The 18,340-nt window shown below is 45.0% G+C and overlaps 1 protein-coding gene across 5 annotated transcripts; it reads right to left on the bottom strand.

Annotated features, from left to right (window-relative positions):
* Positions 1-300: 300 nt before the first annotated feature.
* On the bottom strand, positions 301-5,560 carry LOC146257325 (uncharacterized). Of its 5 annotated transcripts, XM_084673623.1 has the most exons (10): positions 5,460-5,560; positions 5,278-5,317; positions 4,775-5,012; positions 4,499-4,681; positions 3,859-3,939; positions 3,692-3,733; positions 3,563-3,607; positions 3,236-3,328; positions 1,960-2,406; positions 301-830 (listed from the first exon to the last, which is right to left on the bottom strand). In XM_084673623.1, the coding sequence occupies exons 3-9, from the start codon at positions 4,996-4,998 to the stop codon at positions 2,352-2,354; spliced, it is 723 nt and encodes a 240-aa protein (XP_084529749.1). In that variant the 5' UTR covers positions 4,999-5,012; positions 5,278-5,317; positions 5,460-5,560; the 3' UTR covers positions 301-830; positions 1,960-2,351. The 5 variants fall into 5 exon arrangements, with proteins under 5 accessions (XP_084529749.1, XP_084529751.1, XP_084529748.1 ...); XM_084673625.1 differs by having other exon boundaries at positions 3,692-3,730; positions 5,278-5,513; XM_084673622.1 differs by having other exon boundaries at positions 5,278-5,511.
* Positions 5,561-18,340: the final 12,780 nt, after the last annotated feature.

Below are 18,340 nucleotides of genomic sequence, written 5' to 3'. Positions count from 1 at the left end.
ATACGACTAGGCCCATTGTTTTGGTGAAACTTATAAAGGTTGAAAAGAAGCAAGGTAAAGGTAAATGTAGTTATCCAGATACTCAGATAAATAAACCCAACGAGCCCAAAGTACATGTCACCCCGGCATCAACTAGTAGAAACCTTGGGCATCTGTGCTTTATATACCAGGAAAACAACATCACTCCAGGGTTCTTCCAACTTGTCTCACCTTCTCAACACCCAGGTGGCAGTTTATATACAAAGGGAAACATAATGGCAACAGTATCATTCCTTAGATTCTAAAAAAGAACACAAAAACATCTGTGTACAGATTTATTTCAAAATAAACTGCTACTGCTTGCAAACTGGAACAGCTTTAACTGAACAGAACAACAAAGCCCAACACAACACTAGAACTTAATCTCACTCTGAATCTAGATCAAATACAAACAGAGATCGTTTCTAAAGAAATCCAATAAATCATGAAAATTATTTACTAGAACTGATTTGAGTAATTAAAAAGGGCAGTAGACGTAGACATGGGAAACATCTGCACGAGGAATGTGACATCGTAATCATCAGGTGAGGCATGCAGGTCGGGGTAATAAGAATGCTTGTTTGGGCGATTCAGACGCAGGTTTGAAGCCAACAGATTACTCTTATTACAGGTACAAAGAGGAAACAAATCACATTGACATAGCAATTCAAACACATATATGCAAAAAATCAAGAAAGAAATCCTTGACAAGCTGCTGGGCTGTGAGAACAGATTGATTTGTGGGTGGGGCTTTCTTCCTGGTTCAGTCCCCCGGGGTCTGGCTCCTCTTTGGGCTGGCCGATCTGGAACGACTGTAACACACCAGACAGGAGGGTGAGGGCCTGGTAAGAGAGGGCCTGCCAACTTTCTCACAACTATAACCAACTGACCCCTGTCTGTAACCCAACCCAACACCAACCCTGCTTGCTGGCCTGCCTGTCTCACATGGCTCTCAGACCTACCACAGCCCATTTCCCTGGACCAGGAGGCTTAATATCCGATGGCAAAGCAGTTGTACCCAGGTCATCAAGTCATTTGAAGGCCAAAGTCCTTCATCTTTCCAGCGCACCGGAAACAAGTGTCAGTGCAACTAGTAGAACACATAATGGCTGGGGGGCTGCCTTGTCTAAGGCCTGCCAGTGCTTATGTGAACATGTGTGATAAAGGTCCTGTAACCTTAAACATCAGAGGGTGACCCCCATTGTATGGCAGAAGTCCCTGAGATCAAGGAAATGGAGGGCAGTCTGTTGAGAGTCCATGACGAGTCTAAATGACCACATACAAAAAACAAAACATAAAGGCCAAGGCCTTCCAGATTGGGCAGGAGCAGAGGACAGTCACTAACTCAAACACAACTCCCCTAACCAATAATCACTCCTTAGTCCCTACAACCATATCAATGATGAAACGAATCAGCTTTCCTTTGACACACAAGTCCAAGTCTGTACAGAAACCCAATGACCCCTGCATTGTTAACTTAATATCACCACAGTGTAGACATTTGACTTACTCTCCAATGTAAACCTACCATTGTGGTCCAATCTAGGCCGCCGTGACCATGTTAAGCAAATATTGTATGTACAAAGCCACCACTGAGATATCTCCTGTCTTTTAAAAGTATTAGTAGTGTAAATTGAGTTATTACTACGGTTATATGATACCAGTATCACATGTGATTGGACAGTAGTGTCAATAAAATGTGGAATTGAACCAAATTAGGTGTCATTTGAAATTCACACCAACTTTCTCTCATCACACACAAACATACACGCACACACACACGCACAAAACCTTACTGTGCATGCCCAACAGTGGTTTAGAGTTAGTGTGTGTCTGTAAAGTAAAGTTAGGGACAGTATCAGACAAACTAGGCAAGTCCCATGTGTTTTGACCAAATCAAATGACATAATTTCAACTTGTTGTTGTTTTAGGTTTGGTTACCTTTGGAGACAGTGGCAGATACAACATGAACAGAGAAGCGACGGATGCTAGAACTGGAAGACACACTCGGAGGGTCTTGAAGTCTGATCTCTCGTCTCCCTCTCAGAAGCTAAGCCCTCAGGCAGGTAGGTAGGTAGGTAGGGACTGTAGTAGGGGGTTTAACTGGTCGTCTGAACGGAGCTCAGCGGTGTTCTCATCTGCCGCTGGCTGATTCTGGCTGACTCTGGGAGGGACGCGTGCTTTGGAACAACTGTGTGTGTGCAGGCAGGGTGGGTGGGTGCGTCTGTCAGTCGGGATCTGTAGCCGGTCGGACGGAAGGTCGACCTCTCTCTAAACCCCCCGCAGTGGAGGGGAAGGCCAGGCTGACTGGGCGGGTGTCTGGCCAGCTGTGGTCACCCTCCGGCTGGACGCACACACCACCAGGCTGACCCTGGGCTCATCCACTCGCTTTAAAAGGAAATGAAAACACACAGGCCCACTGCAGGTCACCGCTGTCTAGTCACCACTGAGGAGGAGGAAGGGGGAGGGTGGAGGGGAGGGGGGGGGCGTGAGGTTCTCTCTCTGAAGAACTAGTCAAACTGAGGCTGTATGGAGGGATCTGAAGAAGAGAAAAGAGAAGACCCCCCCCCCCACTCTCCCTCCATCTCTCATTCCATCTCATGCCTCCAACTTTTACAATCCTGCCCCCCACTAGCCACCCCCTAAAACATCCCCCGCCCCTTTTTCTGAGACTGCAGCTTCTCACTGCCTTTCAGTGTAGTGAAGTAGTCATATCCAAAAGTATTAAACAAGCTTAAAGACTACAAAGCAGATAAAGGACAGTTCCTATCTCATCTCTATCTTCTATCTGGCCCCAGGGTCCCCATCTTTCCTCCATCCATCTCCAGCAGCAGTCAGGACTCTCTAGGTGATGGGGGGTGGGAGGGTGGGATCGCTCAGCACTGCCGTTGGGAGAGAGGACAGTCTTCCGGTAGAGGAGGCCGACAGCCGGAAGTGGAAGGAAGGAGAAGTGTCTGCCACCCTAACCCTTACCCAAGAACACCCCATTGAAGGCTAGCACACTACAACTTTCAACTGTCAACACTGAGTACGGGAGGGCGGGGACAAGGGGGGGGGCTTTTCTTCGGCGTCTCCTCATGGAATCACATAAAAAAAAACATTCTAAAACATCCAAAGCAACTGTAGATTAACAGTAGTGTTAGGAACAGGAGCTGGAGGACAGACAGTTAAAACATATGGAGGCATAGAGACTAAGGAGAGGGGGAGAAGGGCTTACCTGGTCCTCTTGCGACTGGGGGAGGGGGAACGAGAGCGGGAGGCCGGGCGCCCTCTGCCCCGGGGAGCTGACCTGGAGCGAGACCTGGAGCGACTACACAGGAAAATACATCTCTTAGCCTATCACGTTCACATTGCCTGAGATGTCACAGAAGCAGGACTTTTCGTCCATGTTTCATCAGTGCTGTCCTCTCTACCCCTTGCCAAGAGCAAGTCCGTATAAATTCAAAAACAAAAAACCACAGGAGTCCACTCAAAGCCTCTCAGAGGAGAAGAGTATGAATGCTTTAGCTAAGCCATGTTGACTCATTTGGAGACGATAACTCACCTTCTCACAGGGCTCCTGGACTTGGAGCGAGTAGGGGAACCAGACCTAGTGGAAGGGGAACATGGAGCACTCCATGTTAACTCAGTCACAACAGACAACAGGCCTGTTCATCTGCAGTCACAGTCTTACCTGCTCTTGCGCTTGGAGTATGAGGGAGAGCGATGCCGGCTGCTACAATAGAAAGATGTCACATGATCAAGACAGGAGCAAGAGCGCACACAGCTCTGCAGGGTATATGATCTCATGGGGGGGAATACTCCTGTTGAGAAAGCTTGGAGTAACCCATGGGAACTTACCGTCCGTTGCTACGGCTGCGGGAACGGTATCGGCGACCACGAGATCTGGACCGGGAACGAGAATGGGAACGAGAGCGTGACCTAGGAGATGAGTAGACACAAAGCTGTGATTGTTCCATAGGGGCAGACACACTAATGGTTGGTCTTAAGGAGCAAATACATGGCTGTGATTGGCCTATTTGGTTTCCTAATGCACAAATTGGAAAGACACAACTGCCACCTTTGACTGAAAACCACAAGGCCTCAGAAAGATCCTGAGGCCTGCAAAACGTATTCATGTTCATCTGAAACAGTTTAATGAATCAACACTTGCACCTGTAAACACCTGTATCTCAAAAGTTCCAAATGGAAAAATGTTCCCATGTTCACGTTGTTAACAGATTGACAAAGTTTATGCTGCAGCATTAAGTAATATGAAAAGAAACCTAGCATTTGGGATTTGTTGCCGTTTCCTGTTTTATCAAACTCGTACCGAACCGTGACGCCAACACGGTGGTACGTTCCAAACCGTGACTTCTGTGTACCGTTACCCCCCTCATCTGTTTCTGTGTGTCTCTGTGAGGCTGTGCCAGGTGTGTAGGCTATGTATCCACTAGTGTATGTGTTCAATTGTGTGAGTCAGCTTGCTGAGTATCTCCACCTGCTGCGCCGACCCCCTCCTCTCTTGTTGAAACGGTAGCAGTCATAGGCATAGTGGCCCCTGTCTCCACACTGGTAACATCTGTCGTTGGGGTCAAAATGCCGCCGGCTGGGACGGCCATGGCGACTCTTTCTGGACATGCCTGTAGACAACTCCACACGGATTCGAGAGCCACACATCACCCTGGGAGGGACATAACAAAACATGATGAGTTAACACACAAAAATATGAAGTAACATTCTCCACAGACACGCTGAAGTTACAATCAACACTCACTTTCCATCCATCCCCTTCACCGCGTCCTCCGCGTCTCGCGCATCCTCGTACTCCACGAAGGCGAACCCGGGTGGGTTCCTAGCCACCCATACGCTGCGCAGAGGACCGTAGTAGCTGAATGCCCTCTCCAGCTCACCTTTGGCAGCACCGTTGCCCAAATCACCAACGTACACCTTGCAGTCGGTGTTCCGGGAAGAACCTCGCGAAGATGAGTAATGTGACATCTCCCTCACCTGTCCTACTCAGAAGTCAAAAGGAAAGGGCGATAGACGCACACTGTCATTCTCGCCTAATGTTGTTAATAAGTGACTTCATGAACATACATCTTACAAAAAATGTAAGGATTGACTCAATAGTGAATTTACACACAACAGTTAAAACAGCCTAACATCGAAGCCTCGGTTTGGGACGTCCCATGGGATTGGAGTTGATTCGGACATTTTAGCTATTTGGTATGATGTAAACAATGCAATGGCGTCCGTCGAAGCGAGAGCTCATTTTACCTTCCTGTAGTCCCACGGTTGAGTTTGTCACCCACGATTACTTCACAGAAAGACGATGCAATCAGATCACATAAACACACTATCTGTCTAGATAACTGGAATATTTAACTATATTTCAAGATGTTTTTTTCTGAACACTTCTAGTTCCGTGCTTTATTGAAGGGGTTTATCGCCTTACTCACTTGTACTGTACAGTGGTAGCCAGACTGCGATTAAATTGGCTTGCCAGATTGAAACATCCCCCAATTGAATGCATGCACCTTGGACGTGCCCCGTTCTGTGCGAAAATAAAGAGTGTGTATCAGAAACCTGGCAACCCGAGAGTTTACAGGGTAGTTTGAGGGACAAACTCAGCGCCTCCGCAAGTCCGCAATCAATACAGGAACCCAGCGCACGATGGCAATCGAAGCATTTCCACCACGACGTAGGCTACACTGCATAGGCTACTCAAGAAATCGCTATCTGGTCTTACTGGACCGACCAGTTAAATTAGTCTTTCCCCCAAAGAAAAGTTTACCTAAACAGTTATGTGTCAAAACAGTTAAACCTATGGGTCCTCTCTGTCCCGGTTTTACCGCAGTGTGCATAATGTAGGCTTAGGCTAACGTACTCAACGTTTGTGTCGTTTTATGTAAAATAGATCTAGTAGGCCTACACACACTTGTTTGCTGTTCGAACCTTTTAGAAACTAATGTCAGTTAGGCTATATTGGATTTATTTAGCAGACACATTAATTTAAAGAGACATACAAATAGCGCATTTATAAAACAGGCTACATAAGATCAAGGATCAAAAGTGCATTGTCCTAACAACATTTCGGTGGTCATAATCAAGCATCTAGGACTCATGCACGTCATACTTTCAACATCTCATAATTAGTGGGTGCACTTGCATATTGTCCATTGTGGCCAGACATCGGAAAGCGTACTGATTCAATAAAGTATTTATTGGGATTGATTTAGAAACAAAGCAAGTGTCCCCTTTTTTATGTCCATCTGTGTACCTTATTATTCCAATGAGTAATACAAATCAGAAAGAAAACAGTGGTAAAGAGAATAGCATGCACCATGGAAAAGCAATCAATCACTTTCTCACACACACATGCACATTTTGTCTCCCTGGTTCCCTGTCGACAGACTGTTCTCACCTTCTGCCAAAGGCAATTAGCCAATCACATAAGGCTCTGCTGTAGAGCAGCAAGGCTGTATTGATTAAACAGAACAGTAAGGCAGGAGGGGATGGAAGGATGTATGGAGTAGTTGTGAGATGAAGGGATTGGGAGGAGGGAAGACAGAGAAAACAGGCTAGGTATTGTCAGGAGAAAAGGTAAACAGATGTAATTGCTGAACTACTTTGATGGATGAATGGGTAGATGGATGGAAGGTCGAGTGAGAGGAGCAGATGGAGCTGAGTATAAAGGTGACCATCAGCAAAACCTGGAAATCACTCTGGCTACTGTGTGCATGTTTGATCTGCTGTGACATGTAATTCATTAAATTCATAACCTTTTCCCCTGAGCTTTCAAAAGCATTGAAATGTATCCCTATACATAATTTAAAAACGTCTCATATATCTAAAATGAAATATTCATAAATGCATGTATATATCTTTTTGTAGTTATGTACATGTATTTGGGATTTAATTAATGTATAGTGCCTGTTTGTTTCATAAATGTGTGCGTGAGAAAGACAGACACACACACACACACACAGAGAAAGAGAGAGAGACAGACAGACAGAGAGAGAGAGAGAGAGAGAGAGAGAGAGAGAGAGAGAGAGAGAGAGAGAGAGAGAGAGAAACAGATAGACAGACAAAGAGAGAGAGAGACATAAATAGAAAAATACTGTGACATTTATATATTGCCATGCCAATCTGAGATTTTCTGCTGTTTTGTTCTCTTCAGCAGCAAACTGCTGGGAAGTAGGGGTGTGTTTACTGGGTGAGCCACTGTATATCTGGGACATTTGACACAAACATATATTGTTCTCACACAATATGTAAGCACACATACATCATTATCATGTGTAATTACTTCAGTAGGCCAACCAATTCATATCTGGCTCTGCCACATGCCTTCACTCATAATTCCTAGCAGCTGTAATTAGCACACGTCATGACGTATGCTTCTCACAGCACACTGATTCAACCCTCCATCTCTCCTAATGAATGTTGGCCTAATTGATGTGTCAATCAAAACAACCTGGTTCAGAAATAGCTGAAACTGCAGAATAAGATCCTATCATTTGGTATTGTCTGTAATTACTGAGGAGCAGAGACAGGATTTAGACAGCTGCATATCTATATATAGCATGGTGATCCATGAAAAGTGGAGAGAGAGAGAGTGAAGGTGTAGAGTAGAGACAATGAGAGGAGTAAGAAAGGGATGTCAAATGTAATGTAATAGAGGGGGAGCTCAAATTGTTGCATTGCGGAGTGGTGTTGCGGTCGGTAGCCATGCTTGGGAAACTGCCACACGTTTCACTTTTACAATCACTCTCTCTCCTGTCTCAACTTTAATCTTGAACCAGCTAACCCTTTCCTCTTTCCCAATCTCAGCATTTTATACGGCACCCCTTACTCGTTCTTTTTCATCTTTCAATTTCTCCTTTCCCTACTAACCTAATCTTCTTCTTCAATTTTTTGAACACATTCAGGATTGTTGGGTTCTTTTCGACTTCAATTTCTTTGTGTTTTATTCTGTGTCAGCATTACGGAAATGTGGACAGAAAGTGGAATGCTGATCAGACACATACACACTGAGAAGGATTATACCTAATATCAGCTTCCAGAAGAGATTGTGTGATGGCTTCAGTATTCTGTTTACATTCCTAGGATGAAGATGGAATGGAGGCAAGGCCCATAGAGGGGTTTTGTCAGATTGAAGGCAAAGTCCAATAGATTTCTCCAGCGAAGGTTGCAGGTCAGGATGTTTAGGGGAGGCAGCCCAGAGTCTCTCTACCTATCTCTCTCACACACCCAAATTAATTTTTCACCCCTCTTCTCTGTGTCTTCAAGTCATGCTTCTCTATCTATATATCGTAATATTGTATTCATTTAGCAGAGGCTTTGATCCAAAGACCAAGACAGCAGGGGATTTGAATTTGCAACCACTTCAGTCAGTCAGTTCGTCAGCCAGTACAGTCAAATGCTCTTACCAATGACCTAAACCAATCCCCATATCCTATCATTAATACCTCCTTCTTTCATAACTCATCCATTTACTTTGACAGACTCATAATGATCTTACTTCCACCCCAACTCCCACTTCATCCACTCGCCCCATTGAGTCCTGTCTTTCCTCCCCCCTTACTAATTCCTCTCTCCCCTCCTCTTCTCCTTCAATACTCATCTGTCTCTTTCTTCCTCTCTTCTCCCCAAGCTCCCCCTACCCTCATTCTTCTTCTTCACCCCATATACTGTAGACTCTCCCTGCTATCTCAAAGCACTCTGCTAAAATGAGAAAATGTAATTAACTCCCCTCATCTGTTACTTGAATGGCTAATGGGGTAATGATGTCACCAGGTGACAGCCAGCCTGGAACAACCAGTCAGCAACAGGTGTTTGCCTATTTTTTACTTGCCTTAACAACCTATGCCCTTTATCTATTTGTTTTATTATCTAGTGAAGCACATTGATTTATGTAGCCTACATTTTGTGCTCAGTATGATCAATAGAAGATCTGAGACAACAAGATCAGGGGGAGTGTCGCTGAGGGCTTCAGATTATTACTCCCTCTCATTGATATCTAAAATGTTATATGAGGATGGCCGTCTAACCCTGCTCTGTCATCATGGTTCCCATAACCAGTCTTACTCTGAAGCAAGCTTTGTATGTGTGTTTGTGAGCGTTGGTGGTAGCGTTTGTCAGAGTGTTTAGGAAGACCAACCAAGAGCTTTACACAGTATCATGTGGAGGAGAGACCCGAGTCATAACCCGCCTTACTGCAGTAACTTTTCATGTAGAGAACTATTTTAGCAAAAGAGGGCTCTGCGAAAGACTTTAATTGTTAATGCATCTCCTTGCACTTCACCTCAAAGCTCCTGGAATGATGTCAAATATGCGTCCATCTCTGTCTAACTTTGTATTGACCCAGACAGTTGAAATTTGTGTGTTTTAATAATTGGGTAGCAGTGTACCCTGTGTGGGGGCCAGTGAACAAGCCTGTGGTGTTTATGGTGGCTGACAGATAGACAGACAGACAGACAGACAAGGAGGCAAACCCACATTTCTTTCCCTCTTACTCTCTGTTTCTGTCAATCTCTCTCTTTCTCTCTGTTTCACTCCCCATCCTCCCTCTTGCCTCCCCATCCCCCATCCACATCCCTCCCTCTGTCTCTCCAGTGGTTTGTTATGTAAACATGTAAATCCTAATGACAGTATTCCCTTCCTGGTGACATTTTAAATTCAGGCTTTTCTTCTCAGAGACAATTGCGTCCTAATGGTGAGGGATTAGCAGAGACAAGATCCAGGCCACATCACAGTGACTCTGGATCACAGGACCTTGTCTCCCCTCACACATTCATCCACACAGACAGGCTTCTGGACTATGTCGCTCCACAGGTGCAATACTCCCCAAACACCTGATAACTTCTCCTGGCTCAACGTGTAGAAGGCTCAGCAGACACTGATGTCTCACCTGGCAGAAGCTAGTGAAACACTGCTGTTTTTAGAATGACCAGAACAGGGTAGTGGATGGTCTGTCGTAGGCTGGATGTAGAAAGGCCTCTTTGCCAGCCTCAGCTGCTGGTGAGCCTGCTGGTCAGACTGTTTAACCTGCTGGTGGTCAGGCTGTTTAACAGGCTGGTAGTCTGACATGCTGGTCAGCTGTTCAATCAGTTGAAAATGAGTTTGGGAATGATTGAGCCTTTAAATGCATGGATGGCTCTAAGGGATTACATAAGAGAAAAGAGCTTTTAACAGCGGCCCCACCCACCACACATACATGACAATGGTCTCTTAGCTACTTTTACTGAATGTGTGGTGGAGTGCTTGTGTAAGGCAGTATAGCATAAAATCCATTGCTAGTAGGATCTTGTTTCAACCTTTGTTTAAAATTGCCTACTGCTCAGCCAAGCAGTCAGTTAGTTAGCCAGCCAGCCAGGCAGTCAACCATCCAGCCTGTTAGCCGTCCAACTATCTGGTCAGTTAGCCAGCCAGCCAGCCAGCCAGGCAGTCAACCATCCAGCCTGTTAGCCGTCCAACTATCTGGTCAGTTGGCCAGCCAGTCATCCACCACCTGGTCAGATAGCCAGCCAGCCAACCAGCCATCCAGTGTGTGTGCTAACCTGCAGTGCTGTCAGTAATGAGTGTGTGGTGGTCCAGCTGACATGTCAGACTCAGTGATACTGGCTAGCGTGCTGGGAGACAAGGCAGCCAGACACGACCTAGGAGACGTGTCGTGCCACACAGTCCCTGCCAACCTGCCAGAATGTGTGTGTCTCAGAGTGTGTGTGTGTGTGTGAGCAAGAGAGAGGTTGAGAAGGGAGAGTAGAGCTGGTGTTTGATTGGCGCGTTCTGCTAAGATCTGCTGCTTCCTGTTAGACCACGCATCATTTCTCCTCACTCAGCCCTCAGCTACTGCCTCTCTATCTTAGCCTCCTTCTGACACTTTCCTCTCTCTCTCTCTCTCTCTCTCTCTCTCTCTCTCCCTCTCTCTCTCTCTCTCTCTCTATCTCTCTCTCTCTCTCTCTCTCTCTCTCTCTCTCTCTCTCCCTGTCTCCTTCCTTAATCTTTTCCTCTCTTCCTTTGTCACATTCCCCTCTTTTTTGTCCTTGTCTTCCATTTCCTGCTATTTTAGTTGTTCTCCTTTCTGTCATCTAGTTTCTCTGTATATTTTGCAAATGCCTATTGATCTCTTCATCCCTTTTTGTCTCTAGCTGACCTTCAGTCCCTCCACCCCTCCAAGCCACTGAAGACCATTTCAGATCTGACACCTTTCAGCTCATCCCCCTCAATGAAGTTGCCTCCTTCCCTCTCTCTCTCTATCTCTCTCTCTCTCTCTCTCTCTCTCTCTCTCTCTCTCTCCATGTTTCTCTCTCTCCTTCTGCATGTCCTCTATGTCATCCTACCCACATCCTCCCATGCCACCCCTGCTCCTCAGCTGCTTTCCCTGAAGTCAAGCCAGAGTCAGCCAGGCAGAACATCCTGCATGCTCCCTCCCCCCTCCCTCGCCCTCCCCCTGCCTCCCTCTGCAGCCCTCTAACCCTCCTCCTGTTCCTCTCCTCCCTTCATTTCTCATTCCTTTTAAAAACAATTTATCTTCCTCCACCTCTGTATCCCTACCATCTTCTCTTTCTCATTCTTCCTTCTTTTTCTTCTCACCCGTCTCTTTATCCACCTTGTCGTCCTGTACCTCTTTCCTCCTTCTCTTTTTACTTCCTCCTTTTTCTCTCTCTTCTCTACCAACTCATGTTCTTCCAGCCATATCTACTCTGTACTGTATCCTGTTCCTCAAACTCCTCCTCTCTCCTCCAGCCACCTCCATCCACCCTTGCCCATCCCTCAGCCCCCCCCCCCCCCTTCTCTCAAATGTTTGAATCACAAGTACTATATGTTATATGTGTGTTCATGTGTTTGGACCACTGTTTTCAGCAGCACGTGGTAGATCAAAGTGTATTAAGTCTATACCTCTGTGGCAACCTAGGGGCTGGTAGGAAATCAACCTACAGTGAAATTAGAGCTGTGCTCACAGTCAGTCACCTGGCCAAGGACACAATGTACTGTATGGGTGATTAATGAGAGAGTGAGGAAAAGAGAGAGAGAGTCTAAGCAAGGTGAACTACAGTATTGATTTACTGTAATGATGAGGGTTATGGGTATGAGAGGATTAGATGATGGGGATGAGGAGGCTGGCCATTACGAAGGGGAGGGAGGTAGGTGGGTGTTTATGAAGGTGGTTGTATGCTTGTTGTGGCAGAGAGCATGATAATGATGACAATGATCATGGAGTTATGATGAAGGTCGTGCGGCCGCCGGTCGTGATGCTGTCTCCGGGGTGTTCTGTGGTTGTCAGGAAGTGATGCGCTCCCATGGCCATCTGTCTACAGATTAATCCTCGCTGCGCTTAAAGATATTACCGCCTGGCTTATCGCCGTGGCAACAAGCCCTCAATCCCAGTTCAGCACTGTCACCATGTGACCCTGCCGGGAAAGTAGGGGGAGAGAGAAAACACACACGCTTCACACACACCCAGATTGTGCATGCTATGTTGAAAGACACTGCACACACAGGCAATATTCCACCCCCCACCCCCCACCTCCTCGTCCTCTCCCTCCCATTCTCTTGCCCTCACCAGCTCTGTGGTCTGTGGAGGTTTAATCCTACTGAGAGGTTCCAGAGTCACCTCCGCTTGAGATGAGCACCATCCAGTTTGTCTTTCTGTCTGGGAAAGATCCAATATTTTGCCTATAGTCGATATGTGACGTGTCAAGGTTATAAGATTAGTACTAAATTTGATCATAAAGCCCCCCTCTCCCCCCATCCCCACACACACACACACAAACACACACACACACACACATCATAATCATTCTGTAGTCCATTCCCATCCCCACAAGGCAGTCTCAGGACCATATAGAGTAACATTCAAGGTTTATTCAGTCTTTACATACAGTACACAGTCAGAAAGGGACAGACCAAACCTTCAAATAAGGTCAGATATAAAAAACAAATCTGCCAAAACAACAGATTATTTTTCAAAAGGACAAAATGACATTTTTTTTCTCTTGCATTATTCTTTTGACATCCTTGTAGATGTTGGAGATGCTGAAGCTATGTTGAGCAGTGATACTAGTGCAACACCAAGTCTGTTTGGATACCATAATAACCCATCCAGTGGATGGAACGACCACACAGCACTAATGTGACTCCGTATAGAGACCTGCCGGTTGCCATGAAGACAGCTATACTGTAGGCTCAACCTCCTCCACTGTCCTTAACCTATCACGTTCCAGATCTTATCTTTAATCACCGTCTCCCTGGCAACCCCACCCAGAGTTCTCTTTGGGGAAAACGGTCAACGAACCAAGCAGAAGGTTCAGCTCCTTCTTTCTTTTCTGTATGCGAGGTATAAACTCACATGAACTGACTTCACACATTTTCCCTCTCCTCCTCTCCTCTTCTTCCTGCCAAGCCCTACCCAGACAAGTCTCCAATGATCTGACCTGATTACTCATCAGAAGAGATCAATGGGTAGCAGATTGACCCTCATAAACACTAATGTGTGTAATTTTAGTATGTACTACATACTATAAACACTACTATGTGTAATCCAGATTATAGCCTAGAATCTTACAGATGTGTATGGATGTATAAGCACACCAGCAGCCCTGCAGAGCCAAATGAAACTGTTTCATTAAGGGCAGTGTGGTCTTCCTGGTTTTGTTATTAATGGACAGTTGGAGCTTCCTTTCATGTTAGAAAAGATTTGTTTAGATACAAAATAAATGTGTCAGGTGTCAAATACAAATTCTTACAAATTGAATCTTTATGCTTTTTTCTTCTTCATATGTATGGCTCTTTAGTCAGTAACAAGGTTTAAGCCCTTAAAGGATGGGAGACTCACATAGAATGACAACTTCCTTGTGTACTACCAAAGCAAATATCAAACTTTTTTTGACAAATGGGAATATAGATTAGCCTCTGCCATCATGAAAGCCCAGTGACATCATAAAGAGGATACATGAAGTGACTCTATATGTCAGGTTCCTGAGGATGAGTCTAATCTCCACATCTGTCCCATTAGCACCAGCATGTTGAGAGTGGAGTCATATATCTGTCACAGGAGCAGAGCACTGTGGTGAGTTTGTGCCTTGACTCTGCAATATTAAAGGGATGTCTTTCATCTCTCAAGACGTCTGCTGTGAGTCTGTCAGCTTTGTCCTGATGGGTGTACTCCCTCTATCCAACAGACTTCCTGCATCTCTCAGATTCGTCGCGATGGCTAACCCAAGATGGCCGACCCAAGATGGCTGACCCCCAAAATGGCCGACTCAAGATGGCTGACTTACACACAGCATGTTTTGCATGCAGGAACAAGTCATAAACGAGTCAAACTGAGATGAGATCTGTAGTCAACATTTTGTAAAACTACATTACCCTTTTCTCATAATTGCCTGACACTAGTGCCTACCCTAGTACAGCTTCAGGGTTATGATGTGCTTCCTGGGTTAGACAAGGATCCTGATATAAAACACCAGCTGGATCGTCACAGACATGGTTATATAAAAGATAGTTTGTTGAGGAGCAGCCAAGGCCCTGAGGTGTCTAACTGGGGGGACAGGTGGGCAGCACACGCTGAACTGTCATCATCAGCTCAGGGAGTCATCAACAACGTAATCACCGTCTTAACCGGTTAATTAATCCGAGCGAATGAATTGTCCGGTGTGCTGTCGGGCGAGTAACCTTCAAAGGAGCTCACACAACCAGTGGGATTTACATCTATCCGTTGAATTAAACCTTGAAATGTTTTTAAAAAGTTATAATTGTGGTTTACAATATTATGATTGACCTAACTTTAATTGGCAGATTTTTCACAAAGTATAAAAACATTTGTCAATGTAAGAGTAGGTTAAACCCTGTGTTCTCCTGTTGCTAAGGACGTAGATGGCAGTCAGTACTGGCTGGCTGGATTTACAGGCTGGTTATACAGTTATACAGACTAGATATTAAAGAGTATTAGAGACACTTGGCATCAAGACTTCATAGCTTATCTCCTTCGTTTGGACTAAAAAAACATCTTAATCTTAAGATTTAGCATTTAAGAAAAGGTAGAAACATGCTTAGTCTAACCATTAAACATGCGTTTAAAAAAAGTTTTTTGAAACCTCAAGTTCATTTTTGCATTTCACTTTGGCAAAAGAAGAAATATAACATATTTCCACTTTTCCTAAGCTAACTTGCACATTGAAAAATGTTTTTGTTCTAGTAGAAAAAAAAGAGATATGTCCTTCAGTTACATCACTGTACCAAAACAGAGCAACAGACAAAAAATTCACAAGCCAAAAAGATCAAACTGATGAAAAAAAAGAACAAAATTGCATAATTTAAACACTGACAGTAAGATACCAGACGGTAAGAAGACTGTTTACATCATGTGAAGTTGTCACTTTGGGAAAAACTGCTCTTCTGAACCCACACACAGAGAGAGAGCGTGAAAGAGCCTCTTCTAAAGACTCACTGATACTGATAATGTTGCTGTAGGCCCCAGTCATGCAGCTTCCAAGCCTGAGATTCCAGCATACGACAGTTAGACTAGGAGGACAGACTTTAGATCGAAACGGAAAGGTTTGAGCCCCCAAAACCACCTCTGCTACACTGCTGGGGGGGAACATGTGATGGCATCCCTAAGGCCTTGCATCACAGACGAGAGAGAGACCAGAGCAAGAGAGACCAGAGCAGAAGAGAGAGACTAGAGAAGGAGAAAGAGGCCAAAGTCTGAACCACTGGTGATGTATCTCTGGTTGGTATTTCCCCTGTCAGCCTAGTTTCTCCAAGACTGACTGATGCTATTCGTCAGGACTTTGTTTTGGACCCAGGCCCCGATCTGCATCCCAGTGAAGCATCTGTCTAACATGTTTTGTCGCTGTATTTACATCTCTGACCATTTCCTTCCGCTGTCTAACACAACGCCAGCTCGTTAGAGCCTCCTGTGTCTGCTCAGGTACTTCCTGCCCTAATGCCTAGTTCCCTCTGGCTCTGAGCTACAGTAGTGAGGTGGATCCTGGGACGTGTGGTTCCTCTCTGAGAGAATTGATGGCCTTGTCCGTTGTCAGCCTGCAGACAGGCATAATAAGCAAAAACACTGTTGAGGCCAATGAATGTGTCCTTTCAGGGCTCCTCTGCTTCCTTACTTCTTCTTTTCTCCCCTTATTCTCCCTTCTCTCCTTTCCTCTCCTCTCTCTTCTTTCCCTCACCTCCTCTTCCTGTGACCCCCAGTCCAAGGCTGAATGCAGATGAAGAGAGAATATGCTGCTCCAAGCACTTCCACTCAGGCAGAACCACGATAATGGTCTCTCTCTCTTTTTATCGCTGTCTCTCTCTGTCTTTGTCTCTCTCCCTGTCTCTCTGTGCATGTGTGTGTGTGTTCAGTCTAGTTTGTAAGGTTTTGTGCCTAACCTCCCTCTGTGAGCTTCTTCACATATCTTCCACTCTCCCCACTGTATGCATGGATCAAGGTGCAAACACATGTCTCCTTCCTTAGTAATCTTTTCTCTTTTCTTCTCATGTCAGTAGAAGGCATGCATGCGTATCGCCATACGAGAGATGCAGATGAATCACACCAGTTAGATGATGTGGAGAGTCACATGACCAGAACACAACTGGATCCTTTTACAAACACACAGCTTTGAAAACATGCCTTTTTAAACCCCTCAGAACTTGGCCTCAGGTCTGCTCATTTTCTGTTCAAGTCAATTTAGGAAATTAGTTAAACTATTCCTGAAACCTTCCTTATTAATGTATTAATTTAATAATATGGCATTTCTTGATAAATGTCCTTATTACATTTGCTATACTACAATTTTGATTACATATACATACTACATCTACAGTACATCCTGAAGTGACCAGACAGAAACTGAACATACCCAAAACAGTGGTTCAGACAGTCCCAGTCCCACCCACAAATGATGCAGTTCCCTCAGGAAGAAACATGAAATCAACAGAAAAAGAAAGAAAAACAGAGTATTTGTACATAACGTTCAACCTAGTCCTCCATTGCCTCTCCATAAAGACAATTAAGATAAACTCTCTAACTAAATGATTAAATAATATACAGTTTAACATTCAAACATTATAAATCCAAAAGGATGGCACCAACTCTGTCACAAAAATAATAATAGATCGTAACTCAGTATTATATAGTTATAAAAGTTCAAATCAATAGTAATAAAGTGATCTGTTCCAACACTAGCTATAGCAAGGAGGAGAGTGATCTCTCTTTCCCTCCCTCTTTAGATATTTCTCTCACGTTCATTCTTTCTTTCTTTTTTCTTAATCTCCTTCCTTCTTTCATCATATTTATTTTTCTCTTACTCTCAGTTGCACACACACGCACACACACACACACAAAGGTTAACACATTGGAATGCTAGAGCAAGATCTCTCAGGTGTGGGGGGTATGAGAGAAGGGTGTTCAGTGTTGAAGAGGGTATAGTTTATATAGCTGTCCGCTGCTCTCTCGCTAGTTTATGCTGACAAGAGGAGCGGAGGACATTAATGTGCTCACACGGCAGCGAGCTGCCAGCGCAGAGAGGGAGAGAGAGGGTGGAGGAGAGAGGAGGAGAGCGGAGAGTGTTTACAGTATGTTGTCTGTGTGTTAGTGTTAAGTTGCTGCTCAGCCAGGAGAGCAGAAGTAAACACTGGTAGGCGTCTGGTTTTGGCTTTGTCTCCCATGGTGACAGGGAGGTGACACTTCTCAGACTCCTCCAGACTGCTGCTGGACAGGCCCGTTCTCTTGACTCTGCTCTCTCCCAGGGGAGATTTCTCCCTCCGTTTCAGTTCCCTTTCTTCCTCTTAATCTCCCTCTGTCACTTTTTTCTCTCTGTCTCGTACTCCTCAAATATTTTGTCCTCTATTCCTCCCCAGCACCAGGCCGCTCCTGTCAGCTGATCTCTCTGAGTTCATTATGTTTGTGACAGCTCTTTCACTCCTCGGTTAACAACACTTGCCCTTTCTCCTCCATCTCTCCTCGTCCAATCCTCCAAACCTGGCTCTTCTCACCAGGGGGGACAAAGTTCAGAAGAAAAGCACCATGGGATACCCCCCCCCTTTCCCACCCTGAACCAAAAACTACTTCCTCTTCCAAAAAGAAACATCCAGTCCCAGATATAAGAAACAGTTCTTCCTGTCCTCCAGTCCCAGACTAAGCCCTTTGGAAAAGTTGGAGTATTAAAGCTCTTCCATGTCTATGACAACAAAAGGAGACATTTGCATGGTAAAAAATAAACAATTCAATCACGAATTCTGCGGGCAGTGTTTAACAACATCTCTCCTTTTCTTTCTCATGATCAAACATCCCTGAGTCATTAGACTGGTAGAATGTCCTCTCATGATGGTTCTCCCC

Source organism: Hypomesus nipponensis, chromosome 15, assembly GCF_054491055.1.
Source record: "Hypomesus nipponensis isolate SF chromosome 15, ASM5449105v1, whole genome shotgun sequence".
Lineage (NCBI taxonomy): Eukaryota > Metazoa > Chordata > Actinopteri > Osmeriformes > Osmeridae > Hypomesus > Hypomesus nipponensis.
This window is presented reverse-complemented; position numbering and strand designations above follow the sequence as displayed.